The sequence below is a fragment of the Oxyura jamaicensis genome, chromosome 3, assembly GCF_011077185.1.
Source record: "Oxyura jamaicensis isolate SHBP4307 breed ruddy duck chromosome 3, BPBGC_Ojam_1.0, whole genome shotgun sequence".
Taxonomy (NCBI): Eukaryota; Metazoa; Chordata; class Aves; order Anseriformes; family Anatidae; genus Oxyura; species Oxyura jamaicensis.
This window is the reverse complement of record NC_048895.1, coordinates 117,700,155-117,717,534: the sequence shown is the minus strand read 5'-3', so window position 1 is coordinate 117,717,534 and position 17,380 is coordinate 117,700,155. Positions and strand designations below refer to the sequence as shown.

The 17,380-nt window shown below is 60.6% G+C and overlaps 2 protein-coding genes and 1 long non-coding RNA gene across 3 annotated transcripts in view; 2 read left to right on the top strand and 1 right to left on the bottom strand.

The window, feature by feature from the left end:
- Window positions 1-4,897, bottom strand: part of KIF3C (kinesin family member 3C) — a 15,172-nt gene extending 10,275 nt beyond the window's left edge. Inside the window, exons 1-2 of the mRNA XM_035322046.1 lie at window positions 4,863-4,897; window positions 3,442-3,448 (exon numbers count right to left, since the gene is read on the bottom strand). Coding sequence (XP_035177937.1) covers window positions 3,442-3,448; window positions 4,863-4,897 — 42 coding nt within the window. The remainder of the gene's footprint in view (window positions 1-3,441; window positions 3,449-4,862) is intronic.
- A 3,292-nt stretch (window positions 4,898-8,189) lies between these two features.
- The window catches only part of RAB10 (RAB10, member RAS oncogene family), a 39,044-nt gene continuing 29,853 nt past the window's right edge, over window positions 8,190-17,380 (top strand). The window contains exon 1 of the mRNA XM_035320029.1: window positions 8,190-8,362. Coding sequence (XP_035175920.1) covers window positions 8,236-8,362 — 127 coding nt within the window. The 5' untranslated portion in view covers window positions 8,190-8,235. The remainder of the gene's footprint in view (window positions 8,363-17,380) is intronic.
- On the top strand, window positions 16,367-16,635 carry LOC118163447. Its single transcript, XR_004749059.1, has 2 exons — window positions 16,367-16,475; window positions 16,584-16,635. It is a non-coding gene; the product is annotated as an uncharacterized LOC118163447 (long non-coding RNA).

Below are 17,380 nucleotides of genomic sequence, written 5' to 3'. Positions count from 1 at the left end.
AATGGGATGTTTGGCATGACTCAGGATTGGGATGCAGGACAGGATTCGGGATTGGGATGCGGGATTGGGATGCGGGATTGGGATGCGGGATTGGGATGCGGGATGTGATTCAGGACTGGGATGTGGGGCATGACTCAGGATCGGGATGCAGGAGTGGGATGCAGGATGGGATTTGGGATTGGGATGCAGAATTGGGATGTTGGACATGATTCGGGATTGAGATGCAGGATTGGGATGCAGGGCTTGATGCAGGAGTGGGATATGGGATGCAGGGCACCTGGTTTGGGGTGTGGGGTGAGAGGTGCGGGATGCAAGGTGTAGGATGCAGGGTGTGGGGTGCAGGACATGATGCAGGACTGGGATGCAGGATTTGGGGTATGGGATGCAGGATTGGGATGTGATGTGTGGTGCAGGGATCCTGGTGTGAGATGCAAGAAGCAGGACTGGGATGCAAGGTGCAGGATTCGGGATTTGGGATGCAGGTTGTGGGATGCAGGATGCATCCCGCTCCCCTCACCCTCTGCCCGGGGTCGCTGAGCTGCCCCCACACCCCACAGTGACCCCCCCTTGGTCCTGGCCCCCCAGGGTCAGGAATCATCCCCGGCCACCAGCGGCTGGGTGGGGGCTGAACCGTCCTCAGCAGCCGGAACCAGAGATTATCCCGTAATTAACTAATGAGGGCATTTGCCACCATGCAGGGCTGCCCGGTGTCATCCCAGTCCCTGGGGAGGGGGACGGTCCCCGGGGGCACAGCCCCGGTGGGGGGCTTCGAGGTGGGGGAGAGGGGAAGGAGCAGGGATGGGGGAAGACTGAAGGGGCTGGGGGGACACAGCAGGGAGTGATGGGGGTGCTGGGGGGCAGTGGAGGGGGTGGAGGAACGGATGGGGCTGGGGAGATGCTTTTGGGGGTGCAGGAGGGGGCTGCGATGCCACTTCTCCCCATGGGCATTTGGGGCCCCCATGCATTGGGGCAGCAAGTGGGGCGGGCAGGTGGGGATAGGAATGGGGATGGGTCCCCCCCCCTGCTGCCCACCAGCTCCAGCCCCCTCGTCTCAACCCCCAGCAGCTCCTGGCATCGCGCAGTGGCACTGCCATGGGCTCTGGGGACAGTACTGGGGACATGGGTGGGGACACGGATGAGGACAACGCTGGGCTGTCACCGTTCTGCACCAGGCCCAGGACAGGGGTCCAGCCCTTGGGGCACAGCAGCCAGGTGGGGTCAGCCCCCCGTGGGGTAGCACAGGCTGCGTGTCCCGTCCCCGTGTCACCCCCGAGGTCCCAGCCCCTGTGCCGTGGGGCAGGGAGCCTGGTCCCTGGTGTCCCCAAGGTGTCCCCAAGGCCAACGGTGCAAGGGGGCTGTGGTGACGTGTGGGAGGGCGACACACGGGAGGGAGTGACATTTAGGAAGGGCATGACATGAGGACAAAGTGACACAGAGGGACAGGGTGACGTGGCAGGAGGGGAGACGGTGATGGCAGGGACAGTGCGACACATCGGGATGGGGCGGTCTGTTGGGACAAGGTGACACACAGGGGCAGGGTGACAAACAGAGGCAGGGTGACATGCAGGGACAGGGTGACATGCAGGGACAGGGTGACATGAAGGGACAGGTTGACATGCAGGGACACTCGCTCGCCCGCAGGTGTCAGCAGGGGGCCAGTTGGTGGCCGAGCTCAGGGCTGTCCCCAGGGCGGTGCGGCCTGCGTGAGGTGATTTTACCCTGCTGGGCTGCTGAGCTCCACCACAGCCGCTTTCACCCCCTCTCCTCAAACTGAAAAGGGGCAAAAATATGATGGGAAGGGCCCAAGGGTTGAGATGAGCCGGGTCCAGAGCTGTCCCCAGGGTGGTGAGGCTGGGGCTTGCGTGAGGTGATTTTACGCTGCGGGGCTGCTGAGCTCCAACACAGCCGCTCTCACTCCCCCTCCTCAAACTAAAAAGGGGGGGAAAAATCCATGGAAATGGCTCAAGGGTTGAAATAAGGACAGGGAAATCACTCAGTGGTTATTGCCATGGGCAAAACACACCCAGCTCCGGCCCGGGGCCAGCTCCTGCGGGGGCTCTCCATGGGCCGCAGCCTCCTCCAGGCCACATCCCCCTGCTCCATGGGGGCTCCCCCACAGGCTGCAGCGTGGAGATCTGCTCCGTGTGGGACCCATGGGTGCAGGGGGACAGCCTGCTCCACCAGGGGCCTCTCCCTGCAGGGGAACTGCTGCTGCGTCCCTGGAGCACCTCCTGCCTTGGAAAAGGCCTTCAGGGTCACCACGTCCAACCATCAGCCTGACCTACTGAGTCCCATCACTGAGCCATGTCCCTTAGAGCCACGTCCACACGTCTCTTAAATGCCTCCAGGGACGGGGACTCCACCACTGCCCTGGGCCTCGCCACGCTCTCCGTGAAGAAAATCTGCTGATATCCCATCTAGACTGCTCCTGGTGCAACTTGAGACCATTCCCTTTTGTCATAAAAGTGCCCACATCGAAGCGTCCCCATGTGTCACGACCACCCTGGGACATCGCAGCCATTCCCCAGGGCACCGTGGCTGCTGCTTGGACAGCACGGACACCCTGGGGGCTGTCTCAGCCCCAAGAAATCTGGCTGGCTTTGGGTACCACGGCCAGCCCCAGGTCACCTTTGCCATCCCTAGGACACCATGGTCACGTCAGGGACATCACGGTCACCGCAGGGACACCACAGCCACCTCTGGAATACCTTGGCACCCCTAGGACACTGTGGGCACCCCTGGACACTGTTCCCACCCCGGCATGTCCCTGCTCTGCCCCATCCTGGCCAGGGCTCTAGGGACAGTTTCCCTTTGGTTTCCTCCTACCCTGGTATTTTTATGGCCCCTGAGGCCTCCCAGTGCCCCGCAGAGACCCACCAGGGATGTGGCAGGAAAATAATCTGGAGAAATAAGTGGGAAAATAAGCTGCAGAAAGCCCTCGAACAGCCACTGCCCTGGCAGCACTCCCAGGCTGCTGGAACCTTTGCCGAGCTCGGAAGAAGAACCAAGAGCACCTTCTGCAGCCAGAGTGGTCCCTGGGGTGGCCTCAGCCCTCTGCCGTGGTAGCTGTGGGGGACACAGGGGGCAGCCCCCGGGGGCCTCCGATCCCAAATCCCAGGTGGGCAGCACCCCAGCACCGCCTGCTGTCCTTGTCCAGCAGTGACGCAGAGGACGGGGGCAGCTCCCGTCTCGGTGTCAGATGCTTTCTGTTCCCCATGAACTTGAGAGACCGCGTCCTGCCATGCTGTTTCTGCAAAAGATACCTGGGGAATTAGTCTCCAGTTACTGCCAAGTCCTTCTGACTGCGCTAGGAACGCCTCCCAAATGCCCCTCGTCCAGTGGGCAAGGTGCAGAAGCTGCTGAAAGAGCAACCCCAGGAGACCTCCCCGCTCCTGGCAGCCGAGCCCGCAGCCCAAGGACATCCCACCGCGCTCCCAGGCGCTCGCAGCTCCTCCCTGCTCAGCTCCGATGGATCTTGGCCCGTGTGGGTCTCCTCCACCAGCCTCTGGGGCTGTGGTTCGGGCTCTTGGTGCACGAGCCCACCCCGTCGGGCTGGGATCACTTCTTTGGGTGAATTTTCCCACGGCAGCCTGGGCATTTGCAGGGCACCCAACAGGCAGCGGGGCTGGGCTCAGGCTGGGCAGGGAGAGCAGGGCTCCCGCAGCCCACCCCGGGGGGCAACAGGGGGATTGTTCGGGTAGATTGACCCCGTATCCCAAGGGGGGGCAGTCAGAGGGGCAAGTGCAGCTTAACTGAAGCCTGGATTTAGGACGGATCAGTTTGCTGGCAGCTGACTCTCCTATAATTAGACGGCGGCTTCGGTAAGGGAGCCAAGTTGGAGCGCCGAGCTCCAGCCCCTTCCAGTCCGCAGGCGCATAATTAAAGCAAACCACCCGATTCCAGCACGACCCCAGATGCTCACGGCAGCGGGACGAACGATGAGCTGCATCTCCTGAGGAAGGGGGGACGAGCAGCAGAGACCCTGCAAAGCGTGGCTTCTTTTGGCCTTGGGTGTACTCAGTGGAGAAGGATCCCCTGGCTGGAGAACCACCGGGACAAGGGGTAAAGAGGGTCCCAGCTCTGCCCCGACTTGCACCGAGACCGTGCTCAGTGGCCTTGTCCTGGTGGGATTCGTGCAGGAAAAGCAAGCAAACGTCCCGGGCTGTGTCCCACGTCCCTCTTCCCACCTCTGCTGTCACCCAGGGGGAGCGGAGAGAGGGGAAGAGGGAGTGCTGGCGGCCAGGTGGGAGGCGCTGGGCGTTTATCTCGGAATGGGGTTTCACCAGATGTGGTGTGAGCAATATCTGTAAGGCAACTAGATCAACGTCGACGCTCAGAGATTAAAGGATTTAATAATCTGCTGGCAAGATGTAATTTAAAGAGGCAGGGCTCTGGTTTTACAGCGCTAAATACGCAGCGGGGAGTTCCCACCCTTCCCCAAATCCACCCAAACTTCCCTTCAAACAGAACAAGCCTCCGGTGCAGTGGTGGGGGGCTTCCCTACACTGTCCTGGGGGCTAACATTTTATCCTCCTTTTTTGGGGTGACCGATGATTAATTATTATCGTGCTCCTGCAGGTCCTTTTGCTCATGAGCTGCCCCTCATGGCACCGACCCCACCGCCGCGCAGCCCCTTGTTCTCGTCGCTGCTTCCCTCCCTGGTGAAAACCCCAGAAAACAAGGCGGTGACTGGCTCTGCAAAGCACTAGTGACAACAATGCCGGTCTTTCTCCTCCGCTCGCGGGCAGCGCGGGAGCGTGACCCAGCATTACCACAGGCGAGCGGTGCTGCGAGGAGAGGGCAGGAGCTTTGTCAGCAGAGGGAGAATGTCTGGAACAAGTTGGGGTGCTGAGAAACAAGACCCCGAAGCCTTAAACTGGGGGGAAGGGCTCCTCATACGTGTGCCCCATGCGTGGGCAGACAAGAGGGCAGAAAGCTCCTTGCTGCCTGCTGCAGGGCTGAGCCTGGCCGAGCCGCCCACGCTGGGCACCAGCGGCCGAGCTGGGAGCACGCGGGGCTAAATATGTCCCTGGCACACCGAGCCCCTCTGCTGAAGGCTGGCTGGGCTCTGCGTGACCTTTGCATCCTTCCTGCTGCCTTCAAGTGCTGATGAAGTACTTCTGTACTTCTGCTCTCGATGCCAGGGTGGCTGCGAGGGCAGAATCTGGGAAGAGACGGTCCCTGCTTCAGAGGCGCGGAGCTGGCTTTCTTGTTCCTCTTATTCTCTTGCTTTCCGCTGCAGCTGGGCTGGGCGGCAGATGTAGGAGGAGGCAGGGAAGCCCAAACCAAGCTGGAGAAGCCCCGGCCCTGTCAGCAGCTGTGGTAGGACGCTGACCCCGTCCTCCAGACGCGGCAGGTTGCACTTTGAGGAGGCTTGCTTGTGTCTTGCTGCAGGGATCCCCTGAAGGCTGAAGGGTGGCTGGAAAGGCCAGTGAAACCTAATGCAACGCCTGCAAGTACACAAGAAAAGCAGTGCGGGGACCCTCCTGGGCTTTGTATCGCTTTTACTTTCCCTTCTCAGGAATTCGTCTGTCTGATGAAGCTCACTTCTTACATTTCTTACATTCTGAGACACAAGAGCGTCTCAAAACAATTGACCAGCTCCCAAGCATAGTTTGATATTTATTAATTTTGAGACCCCTGCCTCCACAACAACACCAAATGCAAGAGGGGCAGCTGAACGCTGCATTTGTCTGCCACCAGAGGGGTTCCTGGCACCCACAGGCCGGAGTTCGGTGCTCCTTGTCCGGGGTGCAGTGACCTCTGAGAAGAGCACAGCGCCGCGCGGCAGCTCGCGGAGACCTTTCAGCTCCTTTTCCGTTCCTCCTCGGGCAACGTGCTGAACATCTGGGGCTGTACCGCCAGCCCCACGAGGGACCCTGTCCTTGCCGAGGTTTCGGGTCAAAGTAGTTCCCGAAATGGTGGGAGCTGCAGGCGACTACGCGGCCGTGGAGCCTGTCCCAGAGGGCTCCCGGAGCTCGTCCCTCAGGGCGAGGAACGGGGCCAGGAGCCAGCCCCCCCCCGCCAGTCCAGCCCGTGCCTGGGGCAGAGCAGCTCAGGTCACGTCCCTGCCCTGCCTGCCGACAACAAAGCTGTTTGCTGAGGCCGTGGGGCTGCTGATGCCTCCCGGATGACAAAGACCTTTCCCAGCCCTGCGTACACCCAGGGCCGGGCCCTGCTTTGTGAGAGGATCTGACTAACCAGCAAGCCCAGCGTGTTGCAGCTCTCCTCCAGCAAACCTCCCCAAACTCAAATACTGTTGCACAACTGGCTTGTGATTCACTTTTTCCCTCCCCGCTGCAAGATCTGAAGGGCATGCGTCTCCAGCCTGGTGTTGCAACCTCAGCCGTTCAGAGGAGAGGCCCGCGGGTCCTCGCTGCCTCTGTTCCTCCTAATTCAGTAATTAGCCCTCGTCACATGGGATCGCTGCCCTCCCGGCATCAGGAAGGAAGATCCTTGGGAAGACGTGGTGGGGAGGGCTGTGAGAACTGCTGTGCCCCTCGCTGGACATCCCCAGCGTGCCAGCCTTGTGCTGACGGTCTCTGGAGCAGGACCGCAGGGCTCGGCTGTCCTCGGCAGGGCGTCTCCTGCGGGACTCGGGGGCTGCACCCAGGCAGAAAATACTCCTTGTTTGCAGTGCAGCGTGCACGACGTCCTCTCACGTCCTCTCTAGGAACCTACAAGATAAGCTTCTTTGGACCCCATTGCAAACGAAGCTCTCTGGGCCCAACGTTTATTATAAAAATCCGTGACAACCTCTAGCGACGTGCGTGTGCGGATGAAGCTTTGGGGGACTGTGGACCCCGTTTGTACCTGGGGTGGTCCCTTCACGGTGGAGCTCCCCGTCGGTGGCATTTCCCCCCAGCCATTTCAGTTGTAGGCAAGTATTTTAGAGAGGGTGAGACAGAAACATTCATTGCATGAGCTAAATATTTACGTGCCGAGGTTTAAATACTCATTTACGTGCTACTAAGAAAATATTTTCATTCATACCTAGGAGACATTCTCAATAAAGACCTGATAGGTTCACTCGTGCACAGGGGAGAGGTGAAAAGGTTTTGTAATCGTTCCCGTTTGCCTCGCTGTCACTGAAGAGAGGCTACTTTTGAGGCACAATTCACGTTTTTTTATAGTGAACCTTCGGAACTGGGCGAGTTATGTGCAGGAGGCGAGGGAAGGGCTTAAAGCCCAGCCAGGGGAAGCTCGGGCTGGGCGTTAGGCAGGGCTTTGTCACTGAGAGGAGGGTCAGGGAGAGCTGGGACGAGCTCCCTGGGGAGGAGGACACGGCCCGGAGCCCGCTGGGCTTCAGGAAATGTCCCGACAATGCTTTTAGGGCCCCGGTTCGGTGCTTGGGCACTTCTGGTGCTGTCAGATCTGCGGTTTGACCCCTGTGGGGAGGAGGCGGGCTCAACGACGGCCCCTTCCACGGCAGGACATCCCGTGGGACGCCCAGCAAGGCCCCGAAATTAAACCTTTATTTATTAAACCAGGCACAAACTCCTCAAAGCTCGGGGCTCCCGGGGGGACGGGGGGGGCTCTGAGGGGGCCGCGCCCCACGATCGCCTCACGGGGCCAGCCCCTCCCCCTCCCCAGGGGCTCCCCGCGCGACGTCACCCCCCCGAGGAGCGACAGGCAGCGGCCGCGCCCAATCGGCGCAGCGGGGAGGGGGCGGGACTTCCGCCTGGGGCGGGCGGCGAAGGGATGGGCAGCGCCGCGCCCTTACCCCCCCCCCGCATCGCCCCCTCCTCCCCGTGACGTCACCGCGCGTGCAGCCTGTGGCCCGGCAGGGGCGGGCGTGCGCGATGACGTCACGGCGTGCGCGCTGCCGCCGCCTCCCTCAGCGCTGCCCCCCCCCTCCCCCTCCTGGCGGCCTGCGCCGTTACCGAGCGCGGAGCCGGGAGCGCCGGGCAGGGCCGGGCCGAGCCGAACCGGGCCGGGAAGCGCCGAGCGGGGCCGGGGTTATGAGGCCGAGCTCCGCCGCCGCCTCCCGGTGAGGAGCAGCGAAGGCCCGCGGCGGCGCGGGGAGCGCGGCAGGAAGCCATTTTGTGGGCCCCCTCCTCGTCGGCTCCTTCCTCTCCCGTTCGTCCTCGTTCGTCTTCCTCCTCCTCCTCTTTCCTCCTCCTCCTCCTCCTCCTCCTCCTCGTCGGCGTCGCCGGTGCTGCCGGGCCCGGTGCTGAGGGCGGCGGGGGGCCTGCAGCGGGCCGGAGCGGGCGGCGGCGGCCGCCGCGCCTCCCCATGGCGAAGAAAACGTACGACCTGCTCTTCAAGCTGCTGCTCATCGGCGACTCGGGCGTCGGCAAGACCTGCGTGCTCTTCCGCTTCTCCGACGATGCCTTCAACACCACCTTCATCTCCACCATCGGTCAGTGCCCGCCGACACCCCCAGACCCCCCCCCAAAAAGGGCCCGGGGGGGCCCGGGGGCCATATCCCCCTGTCCCCACGTCCCCCCGTCGGCCCCCCTGCCCCTTTCCGTCCCCAGCCACGTCCCCGGTGGCTCGCACCAAGGGATCCCCACCCCGTGCCCCCTCCCCAGCCCCTGGAAGTTGCTCCCTCCCTGCTTGCAGGGCCGTGCCTTCGCCCTGCTTTCCCCTCGCCCTCCCTCCGTGGCTCCGCGCGGGGTTTTGCTGTCCCGCTCCTCGCCGCCGCCTTGTTCTGCAGATCAAGCGTTGAGGCCGGCAGCTTCAAGCCTGCTGGCCTCGGTGGCAGTTTAAGGGAATGAATGCTTCCGCCGTGCCCGGTGCTGTAACGTGTGCAGGCATCGGCCACGCATCGGGGGAAAAAATGAGTTGGAGCTGGCTTTTTGTGGCCACTGGAAAGCCCTTAAACCACTGGCAATGCAGCTGTTGACCGAGGGAAGGGGAACGCGGTGCGTTAGCACTAGGTGCGAGCACACGCCCGTGTGCTTCCTCCTCGGTGCCCCACATTTACCCTAAAAACCATAGCTCAGAATTTGAGACGTAAAACAGCCGCTCACAAGCAAGACCTGGGTAATCTGAGGCGAAATGGGGGGAGTTTGGGCTCGGAGGGCAGCGAAGTGCCAGGCAGCAGTCGTCTGAGAGCTGTTCAGGCTTCAGCTCGCGGTTCTGCTGAGGAGTTCTTGGTCGGGGGGGGGGGGGGGCGGTGAAGGTTGCTTAATGTCAACTTTTACCGTCCCATGCCTTGGCTCCTGGAGGCTGTGTTTATGTTGCTGCTGGGGCCGTGGCGTGGTTCTGTGCTGCTTGGCAAGTGGTGCTGTGGATCAGATGGCGCTGGTTGCTGTCGGAGTGTGCTGGGGGGGCTCCTTTCCTCTCACAAGGTTAGAAACGTCTCGGTTAGGAACTCGGCAGGTATATATGTGTATATATCTGGTAGCTCTTGCTCCAGAGGCTTGTGTTTTAGGGACCAGGGCTTTTAATAATGAGATCTGGGGCTTCATCGCCCGGCAGGTTTTGGGGTTTCCGACGGAGGATCCCCAGGTTTAGCAGCAAACGTGCACGAGCGAGGCTGAGGCCGCTTCTGAGCGGCCGGACCAGCAGGTATCTCGGGAGTAGATAAACTGCAGTGCTTGTACACTAAAAGGCAGGTTTTACTTCCCAAACCTTGAACTACATGTCTGGCTATGGCAGCAGCAGGCACCGCTGGGAGTGGGTTGCTGGCTCAGAGGGTGTCGGGCTTCCAGCCTCACAGGGGAATCCGACAGATCGGGGGGCACAAGCGGGTTTTCCACGTGGTGCTGTCGTTTCATGGCCTTAACTGCGTGAAGGTGGCCTCAGTGCGTGGCTTCCTGAGTTCTGTCTGCAACTGCTTAATGAGGAAACCTGGTGGGAAGGTGCGTGTGTGTGCAGGCAGTGCCGGGGGAATGGAGACGGAACGGGAACGCCTTTAAATGCAGCCCAGCCACGAGGGAGAAATCCTCAGCTTTTGCAGTGGGCTCAAACACCCGCCCAGTCGTGGCATCGTTACACCCATCGGGGGACCCGCCTGAAGGCGAGCTTTCTCAAACTCCCAGCTTTTCCCTGCAGCGGCAGCAGGGATCGGGCGATCCCGGAGGGGCACGCAGCCCGTGGAGGTGACTGCTGCCACGACCTGACCCCTCTGCAGCAGCTGCCCGGGGTGGGCCGGGTTCCGCAGCCCAGCAGGAGACGTTCAGGAAAGAACTCCGATGGGTCTTTGACCTGAGCAACAAGGAAATGCCGCTTCCAAATGGCTTGTGTACACAGCAGGTGACATTGAAGGTGACTGGCTTATTGGCTGGATCTCTCCTTGTATTAAAAAAAAAAGAGAGTGAGAAACCACCTCAGGAGCTTGTTGGCTCTGATTGATGCCTCTGTGTTTGCCCTGAGCTCCACCAGGAACCTGAGATAGCGACGTGTGCGAGGTGTGCTGCCGCCCGGGTGGCTGTGGGCAGGGACGGGTCCGGCCTCTGCAGGAGATGGTCTCAGCCTATGGAAACCTGCCCGTGTACGTAAAGGATGTGTGTGGAGGTGTTTAATTGTCAGAGCAAAGGCTTTTCTGCGTGTGTCAAGGAAGATGCAGTCATAGGTGTTAGTACTTCACGTGAGCAGCTGCCGTGCCCTTACTTTCGTCTGAGCTCGGCACAGCAGCGGTTCGGGTGTTTGCTGTCCGTGTGCTTGGGTAGGCTCACCTGAACGTCTGACTTTGAGTCGCCTCAATCTAATATTTCCTGCTAAAGCAGCGGTTAAGCTTCTGATGTGACGAGGTGCGTGTGTGAGTGGTTTCATTACCCCGCCTAGAGCTGCTATAAATAATCCCCGTGGCTCCTCTGCAAGAATCCCTAAGTCATCGCGACCTCCCCGCGGACAGCAGGGCCCTTCTCCTCCCGCTGCTCGCAGGTGGAGAGCGAACGAGTGAGGGAGGGCTTGGCCTGGCGCAAGCCGTTCTGGGCTCTGCCAGCACAGTAACCCCGGGGTGCCAGCACGGCCGCGATGGTTGTGTTTAAGGAGCCGTGGTGACTGTGCACTTCTGCTTCAGGGGCCGGGTCTGTGGCTGGAAGCTGCTCCTGCAGCCGCCCGTGAGCGTGGTGTAGGGTGGCCCCGCTGCCTGCCCCTGTCCCCAGCCACCTCCTGAGGTCCTTTAAGACCGGCTGTGTGCGTTTCATTTCCTGCAGCCGATTTTTATCGGCACCCAGCTGGTGATGGCTGGAGGAGAACCATGGAAGAGGGTCCGGCAGCTCTGCGGGTGCCGTGCGGGGTCAGCAGCTACAGAAAGCACCAGCCCCGGCCGCCGGCGCGTAAGCGGGTGGGGAGGGCTGGCTGCCTCCGGATTTGAATGTCAGAACGAGCTCAAGCACATAATTGCTATTGTTTGACGAAGTAAAATGCAAATTGAGGTGAGTCACAAGAAATGGTTTCCCATGAAACCTGAATGCTTCTAGTGATGTACTCCGGGGAGCAGAGTGTTGTGAGAGCCCCTCTGAAAGCTGTTGGTTTGGGTAAAACTTCCACGGGCCGTAATCCAGGTGTTCTCCGGGCCTGTTCCTTGCAGTGACCGCAGCTCGGTGTTTAAGCGATCCTACAGATACAGAGAGATGGAGAAAAAGCAGCGAGGTTTTGAGGCTTGACCGCTGCGTGTTTTGTTCTGAGTGCGGGAAGGTCTCGGTGCCGGCGCTGTGCTGGGAGTGTGCAGCATGGCCTCTTCTAAGGGCAAAGATATATGAGAAGCACTTGCTGATGAAATTGTTTTTACTGAGCTTGTTTTTATTTATTTTAATTTCTTTGGCCTTTATTAGAAGGGATTCTGAGCGCTTGCTTGGGAATCGTTGTATGATGGTATCTTTAGATGGTCAAATTCAAAGCAAAGTCCTGGGATATCAAAAATGTAACTAATGAGTTTCTGCTTGTATCTTGTGAGGTTTCTTTGCCTGTCACTGTAAGGCATGGGTATTAGGAAGGAAGGGGACCCAGGTGGCAATCGGGGAAAAAACTTGGTGGGCTGTGGGGAAACGAACGAGTCAGAAGTTGTTCTGGATTGTCACGGTGCTTTCAGCTCCATGGTGGCTGTGGTGAGCCGACCTGTATTCCAGACGTCTGGAGTACAAAAGAAAGTCGTCGTATTTCCTGCAGCAGTGGGAAGCACTGGCTGGCCTCTGCCTTGGGTTCCTTTCTGTTTCCTGTAGCTGGTGGCAGCAGCCAGCCTTGGGTTGTGTTCGTATCGCGCCGAGGCTGTGCTCAGTCCGTGCCTGACACCTCGCATGCAGCGGGTGAGTTCAGGAAAAGCCCCTGGAGCAAGCAGCAGCCCCCCGAGCGAGCACCCCCACGCCCCAAGCTCCTCCCCAGTCACTTCCATGGCCTGGGGTGGAGAAGTCACCAGGCAGCCAGAGATGCAAACGGTTTCTGCACCTGTAAGTGAAGGGTGAAGCGTGCTGCCGTGGGAGGCCTTGGAGGGCAGGAGGTGGCTGGGCTCAGCGTGGAAGCACGAAACGGCAGTGGATGTGTTGGGGCTGCTGCACACCGACTGTAGGGTGCGCCTCCTGGGTGCCCACAGGAGGGCTGCAGAGCTGGGGGGCTCCAGCTGGGATGTGAGGCAGCTCGCTTCCTCATCCAGGGCCACAGACAACAACCAGCGGCTTTGCTGCCGTGTGCCTCGTGCCCCCGGCTGCGTAACTTCGCCACGCAGAGGCGTGCTGGGGGAACCGGGGCCGTGGGGACGCCGGGGGGTGGAAGTCACACCGAGAGGTTACTTGTGCAAATTGATTTGATGGCAGCTGTTGTGTGATTGATGGCCTGTGGCGGCAGTGCCAGCACGTCCCCTTTGCCCTTCCCGACCCCTGGTATAAAACGGAAGCCCTCAGCTGTGCCCGCCGCTTTCCTGTGCTGCTGCCCCTGGGCGAAGGCTGGGAACGCTGCGCGGCTCCTCGCTGACTGCACGCGGCCCTGCTGCTCCTCCGTCCGCCTGTCCCTGCGCCAACAGCTGCTTGTGCTTGCCTGCAGGCAGCCGCTTCCTGGGTGTGCGGAGTGCCAGGGGACGGGGGAGGGCTGGGAAGGGGCGCGTGTGGGGGCTGCTGCTCCAGGTGGGGCCGCACTGTGTCCAGGCTGGCCGGTCCCTTCAGCACTCGGAGGCACGGGGTGACTGGAGCCGGTCACGTCTTGTAGGGTCACAGCGTGTTTCCAGTTCAGGCTGTCGGCATAGCCTAGGGTCTGCTCTTGGGCACTACAAGACCGAGTGAAATGCCGGATGAAATTGGAAGGAAACTCGCTCAGGAGCAAGTAGGCGGGGGTGCAGGTGCTTGTCATTTGGGCCGGGTGATCTCCAGTGTCCCCACCTCAGCCGTTCTGACTTACAAACCAAGGGCTGTTCTGTGGCGCCTGGCTCGCTGATGGGCACAACCGGAGGGCAGGGGGGCGCCTTCCTCTTGGCTTCTCGATCTGCCTCTTCTCAGAAGAAAGCGTTACTCCCGTCTTTATCCCGCAGATGAGAAAACGCCTCCTCTTGTCTGTCCTTGGGGTTACTATCGGTGTTTTTGGGCTCGCACGCACCCCCTCGGCAGCAGCGCCCTGCGGCCCTTGGGCTGAGGGACCCGATGACACATGGAAGCGTTGGGTCTGCGTAACGCAGGGTGCCTCAGGAACACCGCTGTGCACAAGGGGCCCCTCAGGCCCCGGCGCTGGGGGAATTCCTGCCCGGTGCTGGGGGGACTGCAGAGGGACCGGAGCTGCTGCACGGCGCCTCCAGTGCTTCAGGGCAGCGTAGCCGCGTGGGGTTTTCTGCTCCGTGTGGGCGTAACCAGAAGTCTTGTGTGGGTTGAAGTTGAAGTCTCTGCGTGTTTTCGTTCCTTGCTGGAGTTAAACCAACTTGAGGCTTTTTCCCCCTGGGACCGGGACTGTTCTGTGCTGGTGGGTGGAGAAATGCCCGTCTGTGTCTTGCACTTCCTCAGCGTGACTTCACGCTCCAAGAGGGGCCTGCTCGCTTGGCTGCTGCTGCGGACGGAATGCCTGCGGAGACATCTCTACTCGTACAGCCTCCTCCTCGAGCATGCTGCCCAGGCTGGCGTCGTGCGTGTTCAGACTGCCGGCCAGCTCTCCAGATCCGCCCAAGATTCATTGGAACAGGGATGTGCTGGTAACAGCTCTTCAGGTGACGTGAGACGGGTGGCGTGCTGTGGCGGGAGTTCTTCAGTGTGAAGCCTGACAGAGCTGCGATCGGCACCTCCCCGAGTGGGCCTCGGCCCCGGAGCTGAGCTTCGGAGCCCTCAGGAGGTGTGACCGCCCGGCTGGGCGGCGCTGTTCCTCTGCCTGAGGTCAGGGTGAGGTCCTTGCCCCTTGGTTTCACGAGGATTCATCAGACTTGTTTCTGTTCCGTTCGGGCGACGTGCCCTCAGCAGCACGTACCTGGTCTTGAACCAGAAGCTGCCCCTGCATCTGAGGAGGGTTTGGCTTCACCTGGTCCCACCAGCGCGTCCGTCTTCTCAGGTGCAGACGATTCACCTTACTCCAGATGTTCGGTTATTGACTTGAGGCACCTGGACACACGAGTTCCTGGTGTCCTCTCCCTGCCTCCCGCCCTCCTGATGTCACCACGCTCCTGGTTCTTCCTCCCCGCAGAACCCCGTGGCAGCTGACGTCCCTGTGGCTGACTGACTTCGCTGCACTTGAACCGTTGCAGCTCTGTAACAAATGTCTGAACTTCCACGAGTGAGAAAAAGCTGAACGTGCTGGCAGCAGCAGTGAGGCGCCACCAGTTCCCTGGGTAGCAGCCTCAGTTTCCTGTGCTCCCAACGCCTGCCGCAGCCTGCATCTTACCCTCTCCCCTTTCTGAAGTGGGCTTCTGACAGCACGACCGGCTCGTTGGAGGCTGGGCTGTCAGCACGGGCTGGCTGCCGGGGCTCGTGCAGGATCAGAAGCCCCAGCCCCCTGAACGTGGCAGCACATACGCCTCCGTATTTCAGGGGAAGCTCAGCAGCGCGGCGTCAGTCCAGCTGTAACTGGTGGCTCGGTGAGTCCCACCACCGCTTCGTTTCGCTAGGCGTGCTGTGAAGTGCTTGCATCTCAGCCGAACTCTTTGATCTCGCCAGTAAACAACAAAACGCATTTTTTTAAAAAACTGCTGGAGTTTCTGGCAGAACCAGAGGCAGCGCTGCTAGCTCATGGGCTCGCTGCGTGCCGCTGGCGTGCGTGGCACAGCGCGGCCCGGGTGTGAGTTCTGTGGAACGTCTGCGCTTCCCGTCCCTGGTTTGGTGAGCGGGGCTGCTGGGCAGAAACGCCGGAGGCTTGCACAGAGGCGTCTCAGGAAGTCCCCTCGTGGCAGCGTGAGGTGGCCGCTGGTGGCCGTGTGGCACAGGGTGTGTGGCCTGCCCTGGTGAGCCGCTCGCCTTGAGCCGGCCAGGAGGACGCAGCCCCCAGTTTGGGCGCTGGGGCGACAAGCAGCGGACACGGCAGCGTCGTTCTGCGGCTGGGCAAGAAGTGCAGAGAGCCAAGGGGACTGCTGCCCTCGGGGTAAGGAAGATCCCTGCAGGAGGGATGCTGAGCGCCCCGAGGCGTCTCTGCTTGATGCCGTGCACTCGCTCGCTCCGTGCTCCCTGCCTGTGGCCGTCAGTCCTGGCTGCCAGGACGGGACCCGGTGGGGGCTGAACTCAGCATCTGAGCTGCTGCTGGCTGCGATCAGGAGCGCTGTGGTCTGCAGAGATTCCCCTTGGGGGTCTGAAGAGCTCCTTTTGGTCGCCGGGGAGTAGAAAACGGCCCCAGCTTTGTGAAGAGCTCCTGGCAAAGCTTAGGAGGTGGAAGAGATGACAGATGAAGGTAGGGAGGCCTTGCTCTGAGCCACTTCAAGTGCTCCTCCCCTAGCTTCTGGGGGGCCTTCAGCGCTGTTGTCACCTCGGTGGTGATGGGCACTGTCGGGAGCTGCAGCAGCCCCGTGCTGGGACAGGACAGCTGACGGTGCGGCCTCCGCTGGCTCCCTGCAGGTAAGGGATTTACTCCATGGGAGTGGAAAGCGGGAATCTGGAGCTGTCCTGTGAGCTCACGTCTCCTGTCGTGGGCTGGCACACGGCGCCCTTTCACTGGGGCTGAGAGTCTGCACGCTGCTGGCTTGAGGCTCTTTTCCTCCTGCAGACGAGGTGTAACCGGCCTTGTTGCAGCGTGCAGCGAGCTGGAAGCATCTGAGCGAGTCTCGTGGCCTCCGGTGCTGCCTTGGGAGAGAGAGGCCGCGGTGTTGGGGTAACTTGTGATTCTAGGCGGTGCTGGTGGCATTCCTCCAGTTCCTTCCACCCTCCTCAAAGGTACGCGATCCCTGTGTCTCGGGCTCTTTCCATGATTTCAATCTGAGTGTAGCAGGGTCAGTAATTACTGAAGGCGATAAAAGCTTCCTGACAAACGTGATGCTTCTGGGCAGCATCGCAGCAGTGGGCGTTTTTACTCTGCTTTTTCCTTCTTTCTTGCTAAATAGCCTGGGGACCTTGCTGCTCATCTTTGTGCTCACTGGAGAACTTGAAGAGGTTGGGGTGGAAACGTCTGCTGGTGTAGAACTCGGTCTCCGTGGGGTGAGCGAGGTGGTGTCAGCAGCTGCTCACAGCGTGCAAGTGGCCTCAGATTCCTAGGAAATGGTTTAAACCAGAGATAAAAATCTGCACTGCTTCGCCTCTGTGAAGGCTTCTGATTCTTGCTGAAATGTTCATAAATTAAAGCTTTTCCTGAAACCTGGCTATTGGAGTAAATGTGCGTGCTGGTATTCGGTAACGGAGAGCATCCCAAATCACGCCTTGGCTGCTTCAGGCACGTTCACACCGAGCTGTACCCGTGTCGAGCAAGCAGCGAAGCTGCAGTTTGCACACGCTATATTTAACAGCGAACACAATGCCGTTCCCTGGAGTCCCGTAGGAAATCACAGGCGTGTCCTTACCCAGCAGCTCTGTACTGAAAGCCCCTGGCAGAGAGGCCTGGGTCGCAGCCCGTCGCCAGCCCTGGTGGGCAGGGCTGCTGCTCCTGGCGGCGCTGCCTCGGGCTGCCAGCAGGGAAACCCTGTGCTGGCTGCTGCAGGTAGCTGCAGGCGAGGTGTGGTCATGAACAGCGGCAGCATTCGCTACTTTTAGGGAAAGAAGCCTGCTTTTCCAGCAATGTGTCACTTAAAAGCACGTGTTTGGTGAGCTGGCGAAGGCAGCTTCCCAGAGTGATCCACCCGATAAATATACAAAGCTTCAAATGCGGGAACTGCCTGGCCATCAGAAACACGCTTCTGAAAACTTGGCCATCCTGTGAAGCACGGGGAGCGTCGCGGGCTCGGGTCTCGTACCGGTGATGGCTGTGGCATGCAGACAGGCTCCCAGACCTGTTTGGAGATGATGGAGGCATTTCTGATGCCGCAGTTCTGCTGGAAGCTGGAGGCGGTCGCGCAGTCCTGTGCCTTGCTTCGGTGTTCGGTGCCTTCAGCTGCTGGCGCGGCCGAGCC